Source organism: Melanotaenia boesemani, chromosome 6 (genome assembly GCF_017639745.1).
Source record: "Melanotaenia boesemani isolate fMelBoe1 chromosome 6, fMelBoe1.pri, whole genome shotgun sequence".
Lineage (NCBI taxonomy): Eukaryota > Metazoa > Chordata > Actinopteri > Atheriniformes > Melanotaeniidae > Melanotaenia > Melanotaenia boesemani.
In genome coordinates, this window is record NC_055687.1 from 38,133,336 (window position 1) to 38,152,461 (window position 19,126).

General features: G+C 48.6%; 1 protein-coding gene across 2 annotated transcripts in view; it reads right to left on the reverse strand.

Moving 5' to 3' along the window:
* Nucleotides 1-1,466: 1,466 nt before the first annotated feature.
* The window catches only part of taf2 (TAF2 RNA polymerase II, TATA box binding protein (TBP)-associated factor), a 49,591-nt gene continuing 31,931 nt past the window's right edge, over nt 1,467-19,126 (reverse strand). The window contains exons 23-28 of one of the 2 annotated variants that reach the window (XM_041988150.1): nt 8,533-8,642; nt 4,775-5,004; nt 4,380-4,544; nt 4,185-4,287; nt 1,949-2,245; nt 1,467-1,911 (exon numbers count right to left, since the gene is read on the reverse strand). In XM_041988150.1, the coding sequence (XP_041844084.1) occupies nt 1,910-1,911; nt 1,949-2,245; nt 4,185-4,287; nt 4,380-4,544; nt 4,775-5,004; nt 8,533-8,642 (907 nt within the window). In that variant the 3' untranslated portion in view covers nt 1,467-1,909. Of the gene's footprint in view, nt 1,912-1,944; nt 2,246-4,184; nt 4,288-4,379; nt 4,545-4,774; nt 5,005-8,532; nt 8,643-19,126 lie in introns of both variants that reach the window. The other variant, XM_041988149.1, reaches the window with a different exon arrangement.

The following is a 19,126-nucleotide window of genomic DNA, read 5'->3' on the forward strand; positions in this document are numbered from 1 at the left end:
TGTGGTCATTTTCAGATTCTCTCCGCCTCTGCTTCGCCCTGCATTAACACTTTGGCCTGCTTTTCATTCCTGTATGTTGATCCCACAGCAGTTGATCCTTTGTGTTCATCCAAACTGCAAAAACAAGAAAAATGTAAATAATTCAAACTGATATAAAATCATGTTATCCGATGTAACTGACAGCTTGGCATTTTTCTTTGTAACGTTACAGTTACAGTTAGAGCCACGTTACACCTCTGAATGTAATTACACTGATATTTCAAAGAAGCTAAAGTTTTACTTACTAAAGCATCCACCCGTCAGAAAACGGCGTCGCCTTCTCGCCGCTGGCATGAAACACCGTTTTTATTTTGGAGCTTGTTGGCTCGCTGCGAGAAGCTGGACTGAACCGGGACGCACGTGGCTGTGTTCGTGTTGACGGATGCTCTCCAGCTTCAGTTTTCCTACCACAAAGGAGCTGCTTCTGTTCTCTTTGGAGAGGAGAACGTGGAACAGCTCATCAGCACTCTCCACTTTCTGGTTGGGGCTGGAAGTTCTGCTGCTTCATCCTCCAGTTCACCTGCTTTCTTTTGAAAGGCTGGCCGGCTCCACCTATTCCCGCTTCTTAAAAAGCCTGAGCTACACGGTAAAAACAGCTGATGTAGCGCGTGGCGTTCTCGTGTCACACGCCTGTGCGTCGTTCATACGCACAGACAGCAGAGGAACATGAAGAAATCCACCAAAGCAAAGACTGAAAAACACGACTAATCAGGGGCAAACATTTAGTCCCCAAACGGAAAATTTGGTGGATTTGGCGCCTGGTGGGTCCTGATTTCAGACCTGACTGAAATCTTTGTGAAGACGTTGACAGAAAGCTGCTGGATCCATTTGATTTGAATCAGATGTGTTGGAGCAGCAGAACATAAGCAGCCCTCGAGGACTGAGTGTGACACCCCTGTATTAGACCAGCTGGAAAACCAGGTGGGACTCTCCGGTCCAGTTCTGAACTGGTTTGAATCCTACATGAACGACAGGAATGACTTTGCATCACTTTGAAACTACAGATCTACTCCTGTGATATGTGGAGTTTGGTTCCATGAAGGAGAGGAAGGAGGCCTGGACCGTCCCCGTGGATCCGGCTGCAGGCCTCCATCCTTTGGCCTGAAACCTGAAGTCTGACCTAAAACTTCGTTTTGGTAATTCACTGAAAAGTTTTTCAAGCTTTAAATGAAAATGGAGATATTTCTTTCTCCTTTCTTTATATATTTTCCTGCATAATAGATTTAACAATGATGATGATTTATGTCTACAATCACCTGATGTTTTCAGTTTCTATTTCATCTATTTCATTAGTTATAGTTTGTTCTAATATTTCTACTGTTTCTTCTGGACCTGTGTTTATTACTTTTAATGCTTTTATCTTCTAAATGCAAGGCTCTGCACAAATAAACCTTGCCTCAAAACATAAAGCAGATCAGTTTACTGTCTTCAAAGTAAAAGGACAAAAACTTGGTTCATTTTATTATTCTTTTTAAAATGTACAACATGAAATTAAATGTAGAAAAGTTTGTGTCCTGGATGAAGCCAAAGGGGGAAAATCTGGTGGTTTCTGGAAAAGTCCTCAGTGGGATCAGCTGAAAAATAATAGCTGACGTTAAAACAAGGAAGGCTTCTGGTTCTGACCCGCTCTTCATCCAGATTGGGGAGTTGTGGACTCTGCTCTGAGTTTAAAACCACCTCATCAGAGCCAGGGCGGTTGGATCAAAGCTGGTTAAACATCTCCTGACACGGAGCACGCTGGAAACAGCTGGATTAAAGGAACAGTTTCAGCTCAGTCCACAGAACCACCATCCACCATGGCTGCTGCTAGCCGAGCTGTGGGGTGAAGCGAAGACTCGGGTCATGTTTGCTGCAGAGGGATGGGTTTGGTTCTTGGTGGGATCAAACGGAAGCGGACCTGCGAGCGTTCAGTCGGACAGGGACGGCGAGCGCAGAGACCTGCCGCTGGCCGGACTGTTGCTGTAGGTGTGGGAGTTGTCCCGGTCTCGGTCCTTCTCCCTGTCCTTGCTTTCGTGCTTGTGCTTGTGCTTGTGTTTGTGTTTGTGCTTCTTCTTCTTCTTCTTGTGCTCGTGGTGGTGGTGGTGGTGGTGATGGGCGTGGTCACCTCCGTGCTTAGAAGACGAGGAGGCGGTGTCTTTGGGGAAGGGGGGGACGGGTGTGGCGGGCATGGACAGGAGGGTCTGCTCCACCAGCTGTGGCTCTTTTCCTGAGAAGAAAGAAATGGGAGGTTTAGACCAGATTCATTCTCTGATTGGTGGAAAGTCAGACAGGAAGTGGCTTCATCATCATGTCCAGGTCTAAATAGAGGTCTCTTAGCAACATAGTAGTGATGGTGATGTTTTTATGATGAAATGTGATAAATAAAGCTGTTATCATGGATCATTGTGGATTTACCAGATAGAGTCTCTGAATAAAACTACATTTAGTGGCTGGATTGTAAACCTCCTGGACAGGATAGAAATGCTGGAAAACTTCTGTAGATCAGCTAAAGGGTTAAATATCCATCACATTTACCCCACAGAGACACACACTGCTGCTCCTGGTGGAGGAGGAGACGGAGCTGATCTGATGAAGGTTTAAGGGTTAATGTGACCTTTAATAACCTGAACAATAACTTTTTATTATTATTATTATATTTATTATGTTTTTATATGATTGTAAATAATATTTTCCAGATTCAATCCCAGGAGTCTTTCATCATGGAAATATTTCCCTCTTCCTCTCAAACTGGCTCCACGTCGGTCAGATTGAAGACATCTCTGGTTCTCAGTCCTCTTCAGGTCATCCCACAGATCCACTGATGGATTTAGGTTCTGGTTCTAGCTGGATCGTTCCAGAACTTTGTTCTTTAGTTGATCTGGACGTCTGTTTGGAGTCACTGTCGTGTTGGAAGAGGAAATTCCTCTTCAGCCTCGGTTTTCTAGCAGATGTCCGAAGGTTTTAGACCAGAAGTGAACCTGGTATCTGGACTTGTTCAGACCTCCCTCCACCTGGACTAAAGCCCCAGTTCCAGATGAAGAGATGCCACCACCATGCTTCACTGTGGGGCTGATGTCCAACCTTGGTCTCATCACACTTGATTTGAGGAGACGATGTATTTTTTTTCAGATTGTAGCCGACCGGATGTTTTCCTTTGCCAGAAAAGTCTTCCTTCTTCAACCCTAACAGTCGTCTGTAACCAGCTTATTATACGTTTCTTATTTTTCATCTTTCCCTCCAACAGATCAGTTTGTTTTCCAAGTGAACTGTTCAAAATAAAGTTTGATGATGGTAAAGTTTAAATCCGGTCATTAAACTCACCATGTGAACACAATCTGAGTTAATCTGGGATTGACCCTCATGCACCACTGTGAACATTTTTGCATATTTGTGTCCTCTTCACCTGTCCACCTCTTTTCGTGCATGTGGTGTATTTGTTTCTCTTGAGAAACTGGAATTCAACTTTTAACTTTTCTGAGGTCAATTAAATAAATTAACGCATTAAAAACATTTTGAGGATTTTAAGTTTGGTAACTGGTGTCACTGTTGGACAATTTTTAATCAGTCTTGGACTGATCAAAGATTACCCCAATTATTAACTTTGATGCTTTTTTTTTTTGTAGGATCAACATTAAAATTTTCTACCCTCTTAAGTCATTAAGGACAAAATGTCTACAAAAATAGTTTATTGGGTTAAATTGTTTGATCGGCTTTAGTCCTGATCAAAACGATCAAACAATGAATAATTAAGAGGATTTTAACCCTTTAAATACCAGTTTGGTTACATAATGCTGACATATTTGTTTAATAAAATAATTATTTTTTATTATTTTCCATAAAACAAAAGTTGGAAGGCTGAGAGATTTCTTTATTTAGATTTTAGTCTATCTGATTTCCTGCAGCAGTTTGGATGTAAAACCTCAGAAAGCAGTCTGAAACCAGAGTTCTGGTGGGTTGGAGGTGGTTCGGACGCGTGCTCTGGACCGGGAGGTGGTTCGGACGCGTGCTCTGGACCGGGAGGTGGTTTGGACACGTGCTCTGGACCGGGAGGTGGCTCTGGACCGGGAGGTGGTTCGGACGCGTGCTCTGGACCGGGAGGTGGTTCGGATGCGTGCTCTGGACCGGGAGGTGGTTCAGACGCGTGCTCTGGACTGGGTTCTGTTTACCTGGCGTTGAAGGCCTTTCCAACAGGTTGAGATGATGGTGGATGAAGGCCTGACTGTCATGAACGGTCTCCATGTCGATGTCTTCATCTTCCATGGTGTTGAACTGGATCAGAACCACAGAAATCAGAGTTTACTGGTCAGCAGCGACGATCGGGTCCCTTCCTGAGGGAATGTGTTGGAGAAGCAGCAGCTCACCCGGATCTTGTACCGTCCTCCTCTTCCATCGTCATCTTGCTGCTGCAGAACCTGTCCTGGTTCTGGAGGAGAGCCCAGCGGGGTCTCAGCCTTTCTCTTCAGGCCCTGGGGGGGTTGGCCAACTCCACACACCCCCAGCGAGATGGGATCGGGTTCTTCATCCACCTGGAAAACAAAGATCCAGGAATCAGGAAAACATTCAGTCATCATTCTTTGAGAAACTGGTCACAGTAACGATTTTAGTTCAGTCAGACGTGTCACTTTTCCTCCCGTTGTCAAGGCAACCAGTGACAGCTGACATCATCCTGACAGTGTGACTCATTCAATGATCCAGATGTTCCATCGCCCTGCTTCGTCTTCTTCTCGGCTGAAACAAGACTACTCCTGACACTTACCGTGCTGTAGCTCATGCCCACGCCGTGAATGCCGATGCTGGCGGGCGAGTCCAGGACGGCGCCGACCCCTGGCTCCGGTTTGATGGTGGGGTTGAGGACCGCCTTCTTCTCCTTCAGGTTGAGGACCAGGCCCAGTTCTGGCAGAGGCAGGCAAGAGGGCCGAGTCAAGCCAAAGAGCGTGTAGTAGAGGTTCACGGCATCGCAGCGCAGTCGCCAGTCGTAGGACATACCTGAACGAGACACAGGGAAAAGGGGCGGGGTCACACTCTGATCCTGGTCTCCCTGAACAGCTTAAAGATCTGTCAGATAAATGTACGTTTCGCCTCCAGACATGTTGGCTGCACTTCAATCACACGTACTGGAAACGCTCGCAGAGATAAAACCATCACAAACAAACGTCAGAGCCCTTCTGAAGCCGACGGTCCAAAGACCCGGAGCCGAACAACGGGGCCCAACCGGCTACTGAGGAGACATAAAGCGCAGCGTTTGTGCAGGACTGACCTTCATCATTGTGTTTAACACTCGGGGTGGGGGGTTCTATAACATACAATTGTGGTGAGCATGTGTTTAAACTGGCTGCAGCCAGCCGGCAAACAGGAGTCCAGAGGAAAGAATAATCAGCAGTTTGTTCATCCTGCTTGTAAATCAATAAGAGGAACAACAGGCTGCAACCAGAGCCGAGGTCGGCAGGAATCTGGGAACAGAGACGTGTGTTTGGCTTTGAGCTGGCGGCTGTTTGGGTTGGCACGCTGCAGCTTTACAGCATGGTTAGCTAGCTGAAAGCTACAAGGACCCCCTGGAAGAAAAAGAAATAATGAAATCCGAGGACACAATGGGAGGCAGGGGGTTCTTCACCACAACGGAGAGATTCTTCACTTCACGGTGACTAAAATGGCCACATAACCATGACAGAAGGAGACAGAGAGATTATTTATCCTCAGACCTGCAGTCATGAAAGAGAACCCACTGGAACCAGTCCATTCGGACCTGGCTGGTTCCCCAGACCCAGTTTATTTGGCTCTGAATGGAGAATGAAAACATGAGGGAAAGAAGAACAAGTTCTCTGGTTTACACCATCAGGATCTGTACTGGGAACCACTGAAGGCTGGAGGACCTCCTCTTCTTCGTTTTCTTCTTCTGTGCCTCCTCTCAGGTAAGTTTTAATTTGGCTGGTTGCAGCAATAAAATAAAATGAAATAAATTACTCCACAGTCTGCTCCAGGTTCTGGTCCAGACCCTGGCCTTTGTTCTGGTCCAGAGTCTTTTCCTGGTTCTGGTCCAGGTTCTGCTGCCTGCAGATGGAGAGGTTGTGAAATGAGAATGAGCAAGAAGCTGCTCAGCTCCAGTAGATGGACTGTGGCCAACCAGTGAGTGAATGGGTCAGTTTGTGGTCAGAGGAGAAGAAAAGCCAGAAGCAACCGTCTTCAGATCTGATGAAACGCTGAGCAGATGTTGACCTGGGAGGCTGGAAAACATTGTCAGAAAGAAAAAGGAGTGGAGCTAAAACATGTTTGTTTGAGAAAAGGACAATGAGGCAGCAGCAAAGCACCACACTAAACATGGAGGATCCTGAAAGCAACCAGAAACATCCCAGTTTCCACCAGCTGCTGTTACAGCTCATTCACAAACACCAACAGTTTGTCGTCCTTTACAGACTCTGATGAAGACTGTGGCATTCAGTCTGACCACATCTGAGTTCTGATATCAGTGTTTGTGTTGTTCATTAAAATATAATAAAATAACAATCGAGTTTTGTATGATTTTTTTCATCTTAATTGTGTTATTTTAAAATAGATTAAGTTCACCAACACATTAACCCTGAAACCTCCAGCAGGTTTCCCCGAGGTCTCTCTCTACCATCACCAGTCTCTCTCTCTACCATCACCAGTCTCTCTCTCTACCATCACCAGTCTCTCTCTCTACCATCACCAGTCTCTCTCTACCATCACCAGTCTCTCTCTCTACCATCACCAGTCTCTCTCTACCATCACCAGTCTCTCTCTCTACCATCACCAGTCTCTCTCTCTCTACCATCACCAGTCTCTCTCTCTACCATCACCAGTGTTTCTCTCTACCATCACCAGTCTCTCTCTACCATCACCAGTCTCTCTCTCTACCATCACCAGTCTCTCTCTACCATCACCAGTCTCTCTCTACCATCACCAGTCTCTCTCTACCATCACCAGTGTCTCTCGCTACCATCACCAGTGTCTCTCTCTACCATCACCAGTCTCTCTCTACCATCACCAGTCTCTCTCTCTACCATCACCAGTCTCTCTCTACCATCACCAGTCTCTCTCTCTACCATCACCAGTCTCTCTCTCTACCATCACCAGTCTCTCTCTACCATCACCAGTCTCTCTCTCTACCATCACCAGTCTCTCTCTACCATCACCAGTCTCTCAGCAGTGGTGGTGTGTAGCTCTGTGGGGTAAATGTGATGGATATTTAACCCTTTAGATGATCTACAGAAGGTTTCCAGACATTTCTATCCTATCCAGGAGGTTTACAATCCAGCCACTAAATGTAGTTTTATTCAGAGACTCTATCTGGTAAATCCATCATGATCCATGATAACAGCATTATTTATCACATTTCACCATAAAAACATCACCATCACTACTATGTTGCTAAGAGACCTCTATTTAGACCTGGACATGATGATGAAGCCACTTCCTGTCAGACTTTCCACCAATCAGAGAGCTTAGATTGACGGTAACGTCCAATCAGGAGCAGCCAAAGATCAACCAGTGAGCAGAAAGTTCTATGTGTGTGTGAAAAGAAGAAAAATAATGCTCCTCTATGGCTGGAATAAAGCCAAGAAGACGTTTCTGATGCACGGTGGCGCCACAAAGCAGCTGAGCTGGAGTTGGTTTAGTGAGGATAGCAGGTAAATAGTAGCAGGAATAACTGGAAATGAGGAAAAAGTGGAAACATGGAAATAGTTTCTGTTGTGTGTTTGTTTCAATAACAATATTTTTTCTCCTGAAAGCCAAGACTTGAGAGAACGATGAGATGAGAAAAGGTTTGGTCACTGTTGATCTGTGTGTTATTTCTACAAAGTTCTGTTAGTAATAAATTCTGCTTTCTTCTTCTGGTCGGCCTTTATGCTGCTATATCTGTGTGTGTGATTCCAATCTTACACATACAACTGCCCTGGCCTGCTTGTTGCTATGACGACAGGAACATTCTGTACTGTAGTCACTCTGAAAATTCCTGATCGAGACGCACGTTTTGATATAACAGTCGAAGCTGTGGGGGTAGATGCTGAAAGTTGTGACAAAGCGATAGTAATATGCTGCCTTGTGCACCCACTACTACAAAGTACAAGCAAATAGTAAAGTGCAAACAGACCCTGATTTAAAAAAGATTCAGCAACCACAAACAGCAACAGTAAGACCTGGTTTCGGGTCCTGGCTGCTAGCTCCAGAGTTTCTGTCCCACCATGATGAGACAGACGTCTCTGGAACCAGCTGTCATGTAACTCCTGGTTTCCTGCTGTCTGCTAACATCTGTAGCATCGTGCTGAACCTGTACAGGGGCGCAGGTGAGGAAGAGGTTGACTCTGTGTTCTTCTGACAGCAGCAGCTTCAACGTGTATCTCTGTAGTTAAAGGAAGAATAACTAGACTCGTCGTCATCATCATCAGGTCAGATCTGCAGGCTGTCAGCTGATTCAAGATAAACTTGTTTAAACTTTCATTCTCATGTTGATTTCCAAACATGTTTGTGTATTAACAGCACAGGTGTGTGTGTTACCTGAGTTCATGAGCTTCCAGAGCTGATCAACCAGAGCTTCGTTACACAGCACTGAGTCGGCCGTCTTGGTGAACGGTGGATTCTTGCAGAGTATGCTCAGGATCTTATGTCTGCTTAGACAAAACCAAGGAAACACACAGAGATGGAAACTTCAGTAACGTGCAGGTGTGTTTACTAACAGTCATACTTCCAGCCTCAGCAACACCACGTCAGCCTGACAGGTGGTTCAGCTCAGAGGTTTATACGCTGCCTCAGAGGCCATACATAAGAGCAGATCTTAGCATCATCGTCATACATTAACACATAGCTGATGTCAACCGTTTCCTTCAGTGGATCCAGGAGCAGTCGTCATCTGGAAGGCTGGATGACCACTGATCCTGGACCCAGAGAAGCAAAGAGGGTTGTTCCTGCCTGCAGGGATGTACAACCAGAGGAAAACCAGGAAGGAACCTGAGCCTAAGGATGAAATGTAAAGCTGTTTAATACATTTAACAGACTACTAAAGGGAAATGATGAGAACACTTTTATTTTAAGCAGATCTTTATAAATTCACACGATGAAATAAAGTTTGATAATCTAAAAAACAGTTGAGTTCTGGAGCCACCAAGTCCAGTTTATTTCTATAGCACATTTAAAACAACCCAAGTTCTGTACAGACAGACAATAAAAAACATTAGACAGCAATAAAATAAAAAACATAAGCAAAATAGCACACAATAATAACAAAATGGTAGAAAATGAAAGAAAACAAAAAAGTAAGCAAGAAGAAGGTTTAGGAAAGCCCAGACAACGTGCCTATCTACAAGTGAAAGCCGAGGAGAACAGATGTGTCTACATGACCGAGCGTCACATGCACGAATGTCGCCTGTCGCTTGGCTGGAGGAGGACAGCGGTTTTCGCCTCAATATGCAGGTTCCATAGGAAATGATGGAGAAGGAGCAACGTCGCCTCCTAGTCATTGAACTCACTGGTTCTTTTTCTTTTCTTTGTCTACTGTTGTCTTTACCTATACGAGTTACTGTAATTGTTATGTAAAAGGAAAATTAAAAATAAAGTATAAAGAGTGTCCAGGACCCTAAAAAGAAACTGAGGTTTACGACTGTTGACCAATATGAGAGTGGATATAACAGCCTTCTGGTATTCCAGTAAAGTGTCTTTAAACAGCGTGAAGCCGGCCCTCCTTCCGTCTCCGTTCTGCACATCTACAGATGCGAGTGTCGTGGAGCCATGGTTCTGATGCAGTCTGCTGCGCCTGAATTGGAAGGGTGCTACTCCATGATAACACTGCAGATGGAGATATAAAAAGGTTCAGTAAGGTGTCTATACCACGACTGCAGTCCTGGTCTTGGACTGCATGACAGCCAAAGCCTCAGAAAAGTGGGCTGCAGTTAAAGGGGTAAGAATGCGAGTCCGGCGGGCTGGAAGGGGTGTAACTGGACGTGGGAGTGTAATGTTGAAGAGGATAGGGAAATGATACGAAATGTGGGTGTTAAGAACCTCACTGACACTTAAGTTTAATCCAAATGATAGCACGAGACCCAATGTATGCCCGTTCTCACGCGTTATTCCAGAAACCGACTGGGAGAGGTTAAGAGTCAGTAAGGTTAAGAAAATCTCTGACCAAAGGATGAGATTCACAACAAATATGAATACTGAAATGCAACAATTAAAAAACTATCATAGTTCACTGCTAGAATGCCCTCAAAATCTGTAAACTCCTGATTAAAACCTTTGTTGAACAGCAGCGGACGATAAACCAGCGCACATAGGATCAGTCTGCACCTAAAAGCCTGAGACTGAGGGTGGCTGTAACAGCTGGTACTGAAAGACTGATTCAATCCGCCGCCTCGGCCTGCGCTGCGACACAAGCTGAAGTAGAAGCACTCAGGGAAGCAGTTCAGAAAAGGAATGAGTCACCGGGCTGAGCCCGTCTCCATAACGAACATGAAATCTAGCTGGTGTGAAGAGATGATGTCGATCAGGATAAAAGTCTTGTTTCCTTTGGATCTGGCTTTAAGTCGTCCCTTCTTGGATCAGGGGGGAAGCATGGTGCAACGACCAGACATTTCTAAAAACAGACCTGAGGCAGAGGAAGCAGAGTCTGGACTGCAGGCAGGCCAGTTCAGCAGCCGGACTCTTCTCCTGTGAAGCCATGCTGCTGTGATGGATGCAGGATGTGGTTCAGCACTGAAATCTGCAAGGTCTTCCCTGAAAGAGACGTTGTCTGGATGGGAGCAGATGTTGCTCTAAAACCTCCATGTACTTTTCAGCATTGATGGAGCTTCACAGATGTGGAAGCTGCCCACGCCATAGGCACTAATGCAGCCCCATCCCATCAGAGATGCAGCTTTTCACCTGTCCACTGATAACAAGCTGGATGCTCCCTCTCCTCTTTAGTCTGCAGGACACGCCGTCCATGCTTTCCACAAACTACACTGTGTGCAGAATTATTAGCCAAATGAGTATTTTGACCACATCATCCTCTTTATGCATGTTGTTCTACTCCAACCGGTACAGGCTTGAAAGCCTACTACCAGTTAAGCATATCAGGTGATGTGCATCTCTGTAATGAGAAGGGGTGTGGTCTAATGACATCAACACCCTATATCAGGTGTGCATAATTATTAGGCAACTTCCATTCCTTTGGCAAAATGGGTCAGAAGAGAGATTTGACGGACTCTGAAATGTCAAAAATAGTGAGATGTCTTGCAGAGGGATGCAGCACTCTTAAAATTGCCAAGCTTTTGAGGCGTGATCATCGAACAATCAAGCGTTTCATTCAGAATAGTCAACAGGGTCGCAAGAAGCGTGTTGAAAAAACAAGGCGCAAAATAACTGCCCATTAACTGAGGAAAATCAAGCGTGAAGCTGCCAAGATGCCATTGGCCACCAGTTTTGCCATATTTCAGAGCTGCAACATCACTGGAGTGCCAAGAAGCACAAGGTGTGCAATACTCAGGGACATGGCCAAGGTAAGGAAGGCTGAAAAACGACCACCACTGAACAAGACACACAAGATAAAACGTCAAGACTGGGCCAAGAAATATCATAAGACTGATTTTTCTAAGGTTTTACTGACTGATGAAATGAGAGTGAGTCTTGATGGGCCAGATGGATGGGCCCGTGGCTGGATCAGTACAGGGCAGAGAGCTCCACTCCGAGTCAGACGCCAGCAAGGTGGAGGTGGGATACTGGTATGGGCTGGTATCATCAAAGATGAGCTTGTGGGACCTTTTCGGGTTGAGGATGGAGTCAAGCTCAACTCCCAGTCCTACTGCCAGTTTCTGGAAGACACCTTCTTCAAGCAGTGGTACAGGAAGAAGTCAGCATCGTTCAAGAAAAACATGGTTTTCATGCAGGACAACGCTCCATCACACGCATCCAAGTACTCCACTGCGTGGCTGGCCAGAAAAGGTCTAAAAGAAGAAAAAATAATGACATGGCCTCCTTGTTCACCTGATCTTAACCCCATAGAGAACCTGTGGTCCCTCATCAAATGTGAGATCTACAGGGAGGGAAAACAGTACACCTCTCTGAACAGGGTCTGGGAGGCTGTGGTTGCTGCTGCACGCAATGTTGATCGTGAACAGATCAAGACACTGACAGAATCTATGGATGGCAGGCTTTTGAGTGTCCTCGCAAAGAAAGGTGGTCATATTGGTCACTGAGTTGTTTGTTTTGTTTTTGAATGCCAGAAATGTATATTTGTAAATTTTGAGTTATATTGGTTTCCCTGGTGAAAATAAATAAGTGAAATGGGTATATATTTGGTTTTTGTTAAGTTGCCTAATAATTATGCATAGTAATAGTCACCTGCACACACAGATATCCTCCTAAGATACTAAAACTAAAAAAGCCCCACTCCAACTTCCAAAAATATTCAGCTTTGATATTTATGAGTCTTTTGTGTTCATTGCGAACATAGTTGTTGCTCTCTAATAAAATTAATCCTCAAAAATACAACTTGCCTAATAATTCTGCACACCCTGTAGTTCACATCTTCATTCAGGTTTCCACTTTGCCTCAGACCGTTTTAAATGAGCTTTGGTCCAGAGAAGACGGAAGAAGCTGGTTCTGGATCCTGTTCACATCTGGTTTCTTCTCTGCATGATTTCTGCTGGGTTTCAGAGACAGTGGTTTCTGGAAGTCTTCCAGAGTCCATGCAGTGGTTTCCATGCTTTGTTCCACAGTTTTTAGACCCAGTTAGTCTCAGACTGGTGTACCTATGCCCATCTTTTTTTTTTTAAACTTACCCTGCCCAGCGTCATGACAGCAGGATGATGGTCTGGCTGCCGTGTTGTGCTGAACTAATTTATTCTGCCAATAGGAGCCTTTTGGATGTGCGGCTCCCCTCGAATCTTAAATGTTGTTTTTATTATTGTTTTAAAATGTGTTTTTGTTCATAACTGCTGGAGGATGGAGGAGAAACAGGAAGAGAAAAGATAGAAAAAGGAGAACAAATCAAAAGGTAGAAAATAAACCTCAACAACAGTCAAAGCTAAACAGCAGGAAACTTCCTGAAGGCTTCTAGAGACCTTCAGAGGAGAAGAAGACCTGTAGAAACCATGAACAGCAGTCAACACCCCAGCAGCTAGAATGTGTGTGTGTGTGTGTGTGTGTGTGTACTAAGCATTAGGGGTGAGTTGTGTTGAGGATCAGAGGCAGACCAAGAAGGCCGCAAGCCCTGGGCGACCAGAAGCCACCACAGAGACCAGAACCGAGACAGTCCACCAGAGCCCAGAAAGTCCACCAGAGACCAGAACCGAGACAGTCCACCAGAGACCAGAACCGAGACAGTCCACCGCAGAGACCAGAACCGAGAAAGTCCATCAGACACCAGAACCGAGAAAGTCCACCAGAGACCAGAACCGAGAAAGTCCACCAGAGACCAGGACCGAGACAGTCCACCGCAGAGACCAGAACCACCAGAGACCAGAACTGAGACAGTCCACCAGAGACCATAACCGAGACAGTCCACCGCAGAGACCAGAACACAGAAAGTCCACCAGAGACCAGAACCAAGACAGTCCACCGCAGAGATCAGAACCGAGACAGTCCACCAGAGACCAGAACCGAGAAAGTCCACCAGAGACCAGGACCGAGACAGTCCACCGCAGAGACCAGAACCACCAGAGACCAGAACTGAGACAGTCCCCCAGAGACCATAACCGAGACAGTCCACCGCAGAGACCAGAACACAGAAAGTCCACCAGAGACCAGAACCAAGACAGTCCACCGCAGACATCAGAACCGAGACAGTCCACCAGAGACCAGAACCGAGAAAGTCCACCAGAGACCAGAACCAAGACAGTCCACCAGAGACCAGAACTGAGAAAGTCCACCAGAGACCAGAACCGAGACAGCCCCCCGCAGAGACCAGAACCGAGACAGCCCCCCGCAGAGACCAGAACCGAGACAGTCCACCGCAGAGACCAGAACCGAGACAGTCCACCGCAAAGACCAGAACCGAGAAAGTCCACCGCAGAGACCAGAACCGAGACAGTCCACCAGAGACCAGAACCGAGAAAGTCCACCAGAGACGAGAACTGAGACAGTCCACCGCAGAGACCAGAACCACCAGAGACCAGAACTGAGCCAGTCCACCAGAGACCAGAACCGAGACAGTCCACCGCAGAGACCATAACAGAGACAGTCCATCGCAGAGACCAGAACAGAGACAGTCCACTGCAGAGACCAGAACCGATACAGTCCACCAGAGACCAGAACCAAGACAGTCCACCAGAGACCAGAACCGAGAAAGTCCACCAGAGACCAGAACCAAGACAGTTCACCACAGAAACCAGAACCGAGAAAGTCCACCGCAGAGACCAGAACCGAGAAAGTCCACCGCAGAGACCAGAACCACCAGAGACCAGAACTGAGCCAGTCCACCAGAGACCAGAACCGAGACAGTCCACCGCAGAGACCATAACCGAGACAGTCCACCGCAGAGACCAGAACACAGAAAGTCCACCAGAGACCAGAACCAAGACAGTCCACCGCAGAGACCAGAACCGAGACAGTCCACCAGAGACCAGAACCGAGAAAGTCCACCAGAGACCAGAACCGAGACAGTCCACCGCAGAGACAATAACAGAGACAGTCCACTGCAGAGACCAGAACCGATACAGTCCACCAGAGACCAGAACCGATACAGTCCACCAGAGACCAGAACCGAGACAGTCCACCAGAGACCAGAACCGAGAAAGTCCACCAGAGACCAGAACCAAGACAGTTCACCACAGAAACCAGAACCGAGAAAGTCCACCGCAGAGACCAGAACCGAGAAAGTCCACCGCAGAGACCAGAACCACCAGAGACCAGAACTGAGCCAGTCCACCAGAGACCAGAACCGAGACAGTCCACCGCAGAGACCATAACCGAGAAAGTCCACCGCAGAGACCAGAACACAGAAAGTCCACCAGAGACCAGAACCAAGACAGTCCACCGCAGAGACCAGAACCGAGACAGTCCACCAGAGACCAGAACCGAGAAAGTCCACCAGAGACCAGAACCGAGAAAGTCCACCGCAGAGACCAGAACTGAGACAGTCCACCAGAGACCAGAACCGAGACAGTCCACCAGAGACCAGAACCGAGAAAGTCCACCAGAGACCACAACCGAGACACCCCCCCACAGACACCAGAACCGAGACAGCCCCCCGCAGAGACCAGAACCGAGACAGTCCACCGCAGAGACCAGAACCGAGACAGTCCACCGCAAAGACCAGAACCGAGAAAGTCCACCGCAGAGACCAGAACCGAGAAAGTCCACCAGAGACCAGAACCGAGAAAGTCCACCAGAGACCAGGACCGAGACAGTCCACCGCAGAGACCAGAACCACCAGAGACCAGAACTGAGACGGTCCACCAGAGACCATAACCGAGACAGTCCACCGCAGAGACCAGAACACAGAAAGTCCACCAGAGACCAGAACCAAGACAGTCCACCACAGAGACCAGAACCGAGACAGTCCACCAGAGACCAGAACCGAGAAAGTCCACCAGAGACCAGAACCGAGAAAGTCCACCGCAGGGACCAGAACTGAGACAGTCCACATGAGACCAGAACCGAGACAGTCCACCAGAGACCAGAACTGAGAAAGTCCACCAGAGACCAGAACCGAGACAGCCCCCCGCAGAGACCAGAACCGAGACAGCCGCCCGCAGAGACCAGAACCAAGACAGTCCACCGCAGAGACAGAACCGAGACAGTCCACCGCAAAGACCAGAACCGAGAAAGTCCACCGCAGAGACCAGAACCGAGACAGTCCACCAGAGACCAGAACCGAGAAAGTCCACCAGAGACGAGAACTGAGACAGTCCACCGCAGAGACCAGAACCACCAGAGACCAGAACTGAGCCAGTCCACCAGAGACCAGAACCGAGAAAGTCCACCAGAGACCAGAACCGAGAAAGTCCACCAGAGACCAGAACCGAGACAGTCCACCAGAGACCAGAACTGAGAAAGTCCACCAGAGACCAGAACCGAGACAGCCCCCCGCAGAGACCAGAACCGAGACAGCCCCCCGCAGAGACCAGAACCGAGACAGTCCACCGCAGAGACCAGAACCGAGACAGTCCACCGCAAAGACCAGAACCGAGAAAGTCCACCGCAGAGACCAGAACCGAGACAGTCCACCAGAGACCAGAACCGAGAAAGTCCACCAGAGACGAGAACTGAGACAGTCCACCGCAGAGACCAGAACCACCAGAGACCAGAACTGAGCCAGTCCACCAGAGACCAGAACCGAGACAGTCCACCACAGAGACCATAACAGAGACAGTCCATCGCAGAGACCAGAACAGAGACAGTCCACTGCAGAGACCAGAACCGAGACAGTCCACCAGAGACCAGAACCGAGACAGTCCACCAGAGACCAGAACCGAGAAAGTCCACCAGAGACCAGAACCAAGACAGTTCACCACAGAAACCAGAACCGAGAAAGTCCACCGCAGAGACCAGAACCGAGAAAGTCCACCGCAGAGACCAGAACCACCAGAGACCAGAACTGAGCCAGTCCACCAGAGACCAGAACCGAGACAGTCCACCGCAGAGACCATAACCGAGACAGTCCACCGCAGAGACCAGAACACAGAAAGTCCACCAGAGACCAGAACCAAGACAGTCCACCGCAGAGACCAGAACCGAGACAGTCCACCAGAGACCAGAACCGAGAAAGTCCACCAGAGACCAGAACCGAGACAGTCCACCGCAGAGACAATAACAGAGACAGTCCATCGCAGAGACCAGAACAGAGACAGTCCACTGCAGAGACCAGAACCGATACAGTCCACCAGAGACCAGAACCGAGACAGTCCACCAGAGACCAGAACCGAGAAAGTCCACCAGAGACCAGAACCAAGACAGTTCACCACAGAAACCAGAACCGAGAAAGTCCACCGCAGAGACCAGAACCGAGAAAGTCCACCGCAGAGACCAGAACCACCAGAGACCAGAACTGAGCCAGTCCACCAGAGACCAGAACCGAGACAGTCCACCGCAGAGACCATAACCGAGACAGTCCATCGCAGAGACCAGAACCGAGACAGTCCACCGCAGAGACCATAACCGAGAAAGTCCACCGCAGAGACCAGAACACAGGAAGTCCACCAGAGACCAGAACCAAGACAGTCCACCGCAGAGACCAGAACCGAGACAGTCCACCAGAGACCAGAACCGAGAAAGTCCACCAGAGACCAGAACCGAGAAAGTCCACCGCAGAGACCAGAACTGAGACAGTCCACCAGAGACCAGAACCGAGACAGTCCTCCAGAGACCAGAACCGAGAAAGTCCACCAGAGACCAGAACCGAGACAGCCCCCCGCAGACACCAGAACCGAGACAGCCCCCCGCAGAGACCAGAACCGAGACAGTCCACCGCAGAGACCAGAACCGAGACAGTCCACCTCAAAGACCAGAACCGAGAAAGTCCACCGCAGAGACCAGAACCGAGAAAGTCCACCAGAGACCAGAACCGAGAAAGTCCACCAGAGACCAGGACCGAGACAGTCCACCGCAGAGATCAGAACCACCAGAGACCAGAACTGAGACGGTCCACCAGAGACCATAACCGAGACAGTCCACCGCAGAGACCAGAACACAGAAAGTCCACCGCAGAGACCAGAACCAAGACAGTCCACCACAGAGACCAGAACCGAGACAGTCCACCAGAGACCAGAACCGAGAAAGTCCACCAGAGACCAGAACCGAGAAAGTCCACCGCAGAGACCAGAACTGAGACAGTCCACATGAGACCAGAACCGAGACAGTCCACCAGAGACCAGAACTGAGAAAGTCCACCAGAGACCAGAACCGAGACAGCCCCCCGCAGAGACCAGAACCGAGACAGCCCCCCGCAGAGACCAGAACCAAGACAGTCCACCGCAGAGACAGAACCGAGACAGTCCACCGCAAAGACCAGAACCGAGAAAGTCCACCGCAGAGACCAGAACCGAGACAGTCCACCAGAGACCAGAACCGAGAAAGTCCACCAGAGACGAGAACTGAGACAGTCCACCGCAGAGACCAGAACCACCAGAGACCAGAACTGAGCCAGTGCACCAGAGACCAGAACCGAGACAGTCCACCGCAGAGACCATAACCGAGACAGTCCATCGCAGAGACCAGAACCGGGACAGTCCACTGCAGAGACCAGAACCGATACAGTCCACCAGAGACCAGAACCGAGACAGTCCACCAGAGACCAGAACCCAGAAAGTCCACCAGAGACCAGAACCGAGACAGTTCACCACAGAAACCAGAACCGAGAAAGTCCACCGCAGAGACCAGAACCGAGAAAGTCCACCAGAGACCAGAACCGAGACAGTCCACCGCAGAGACCAGAACCGAGACAGTCCACCGCAGAGACCAGAACCGAGACAGTCCCCCAGAGACCAGAACCGAGAAAGTCCCCCAGAGACCAGAACCGAGACAGTCCACCAGAGACCAGAATCGAGACAGTCCACCGCAGAGACCAGAACCGAGAAAGTCCATCAGAGACCAGAACCGAGAAAGTCCACCAGAGACCAGAACCGAGACAGTCCACCAGAGACCAGAACCGAGACAGTCCACCGCAGAGACCAGAACCACCAGAGACCAGAACTGAGACAGTCCACCAGAGACCATAACCGAGACAGTCCACCGCAGAGACCAGAACACAGAAAGTCCACCAGAGACCAGAACCGAGAAAGTCCACCGCAGAAACCAGAACTGAGACAGTCCACCAGAGACCAGAACCGAGACAGTCCACCAGAGACCAGAACCGAGACAGCCCCCCGCAGAGACCAGAACCGAGACAGCCCCCCGCAGAGACCAGAACCGAGACAGTCCACCGCAGAGACCAGAACCGAGACAGTCCACCGCAAAGACCAGAACCGAGAAAGTTCACCACAGAGACCAGAACCGAGACAGTCCACCAGAGACCAGAACCGAGAAAGTCCACCAGAGACCAGAACCAAGACAGTCCACCGCAGAGACCAGAACCGAGACAGTCCACCAGAGACCAGAACCGAGAAAGTCCACCAGAGACCAGAACCGAGAAAGTCCACCGCAGAGACCAGAACTAAGACAGTCCACCAGAGACCAGAACCGA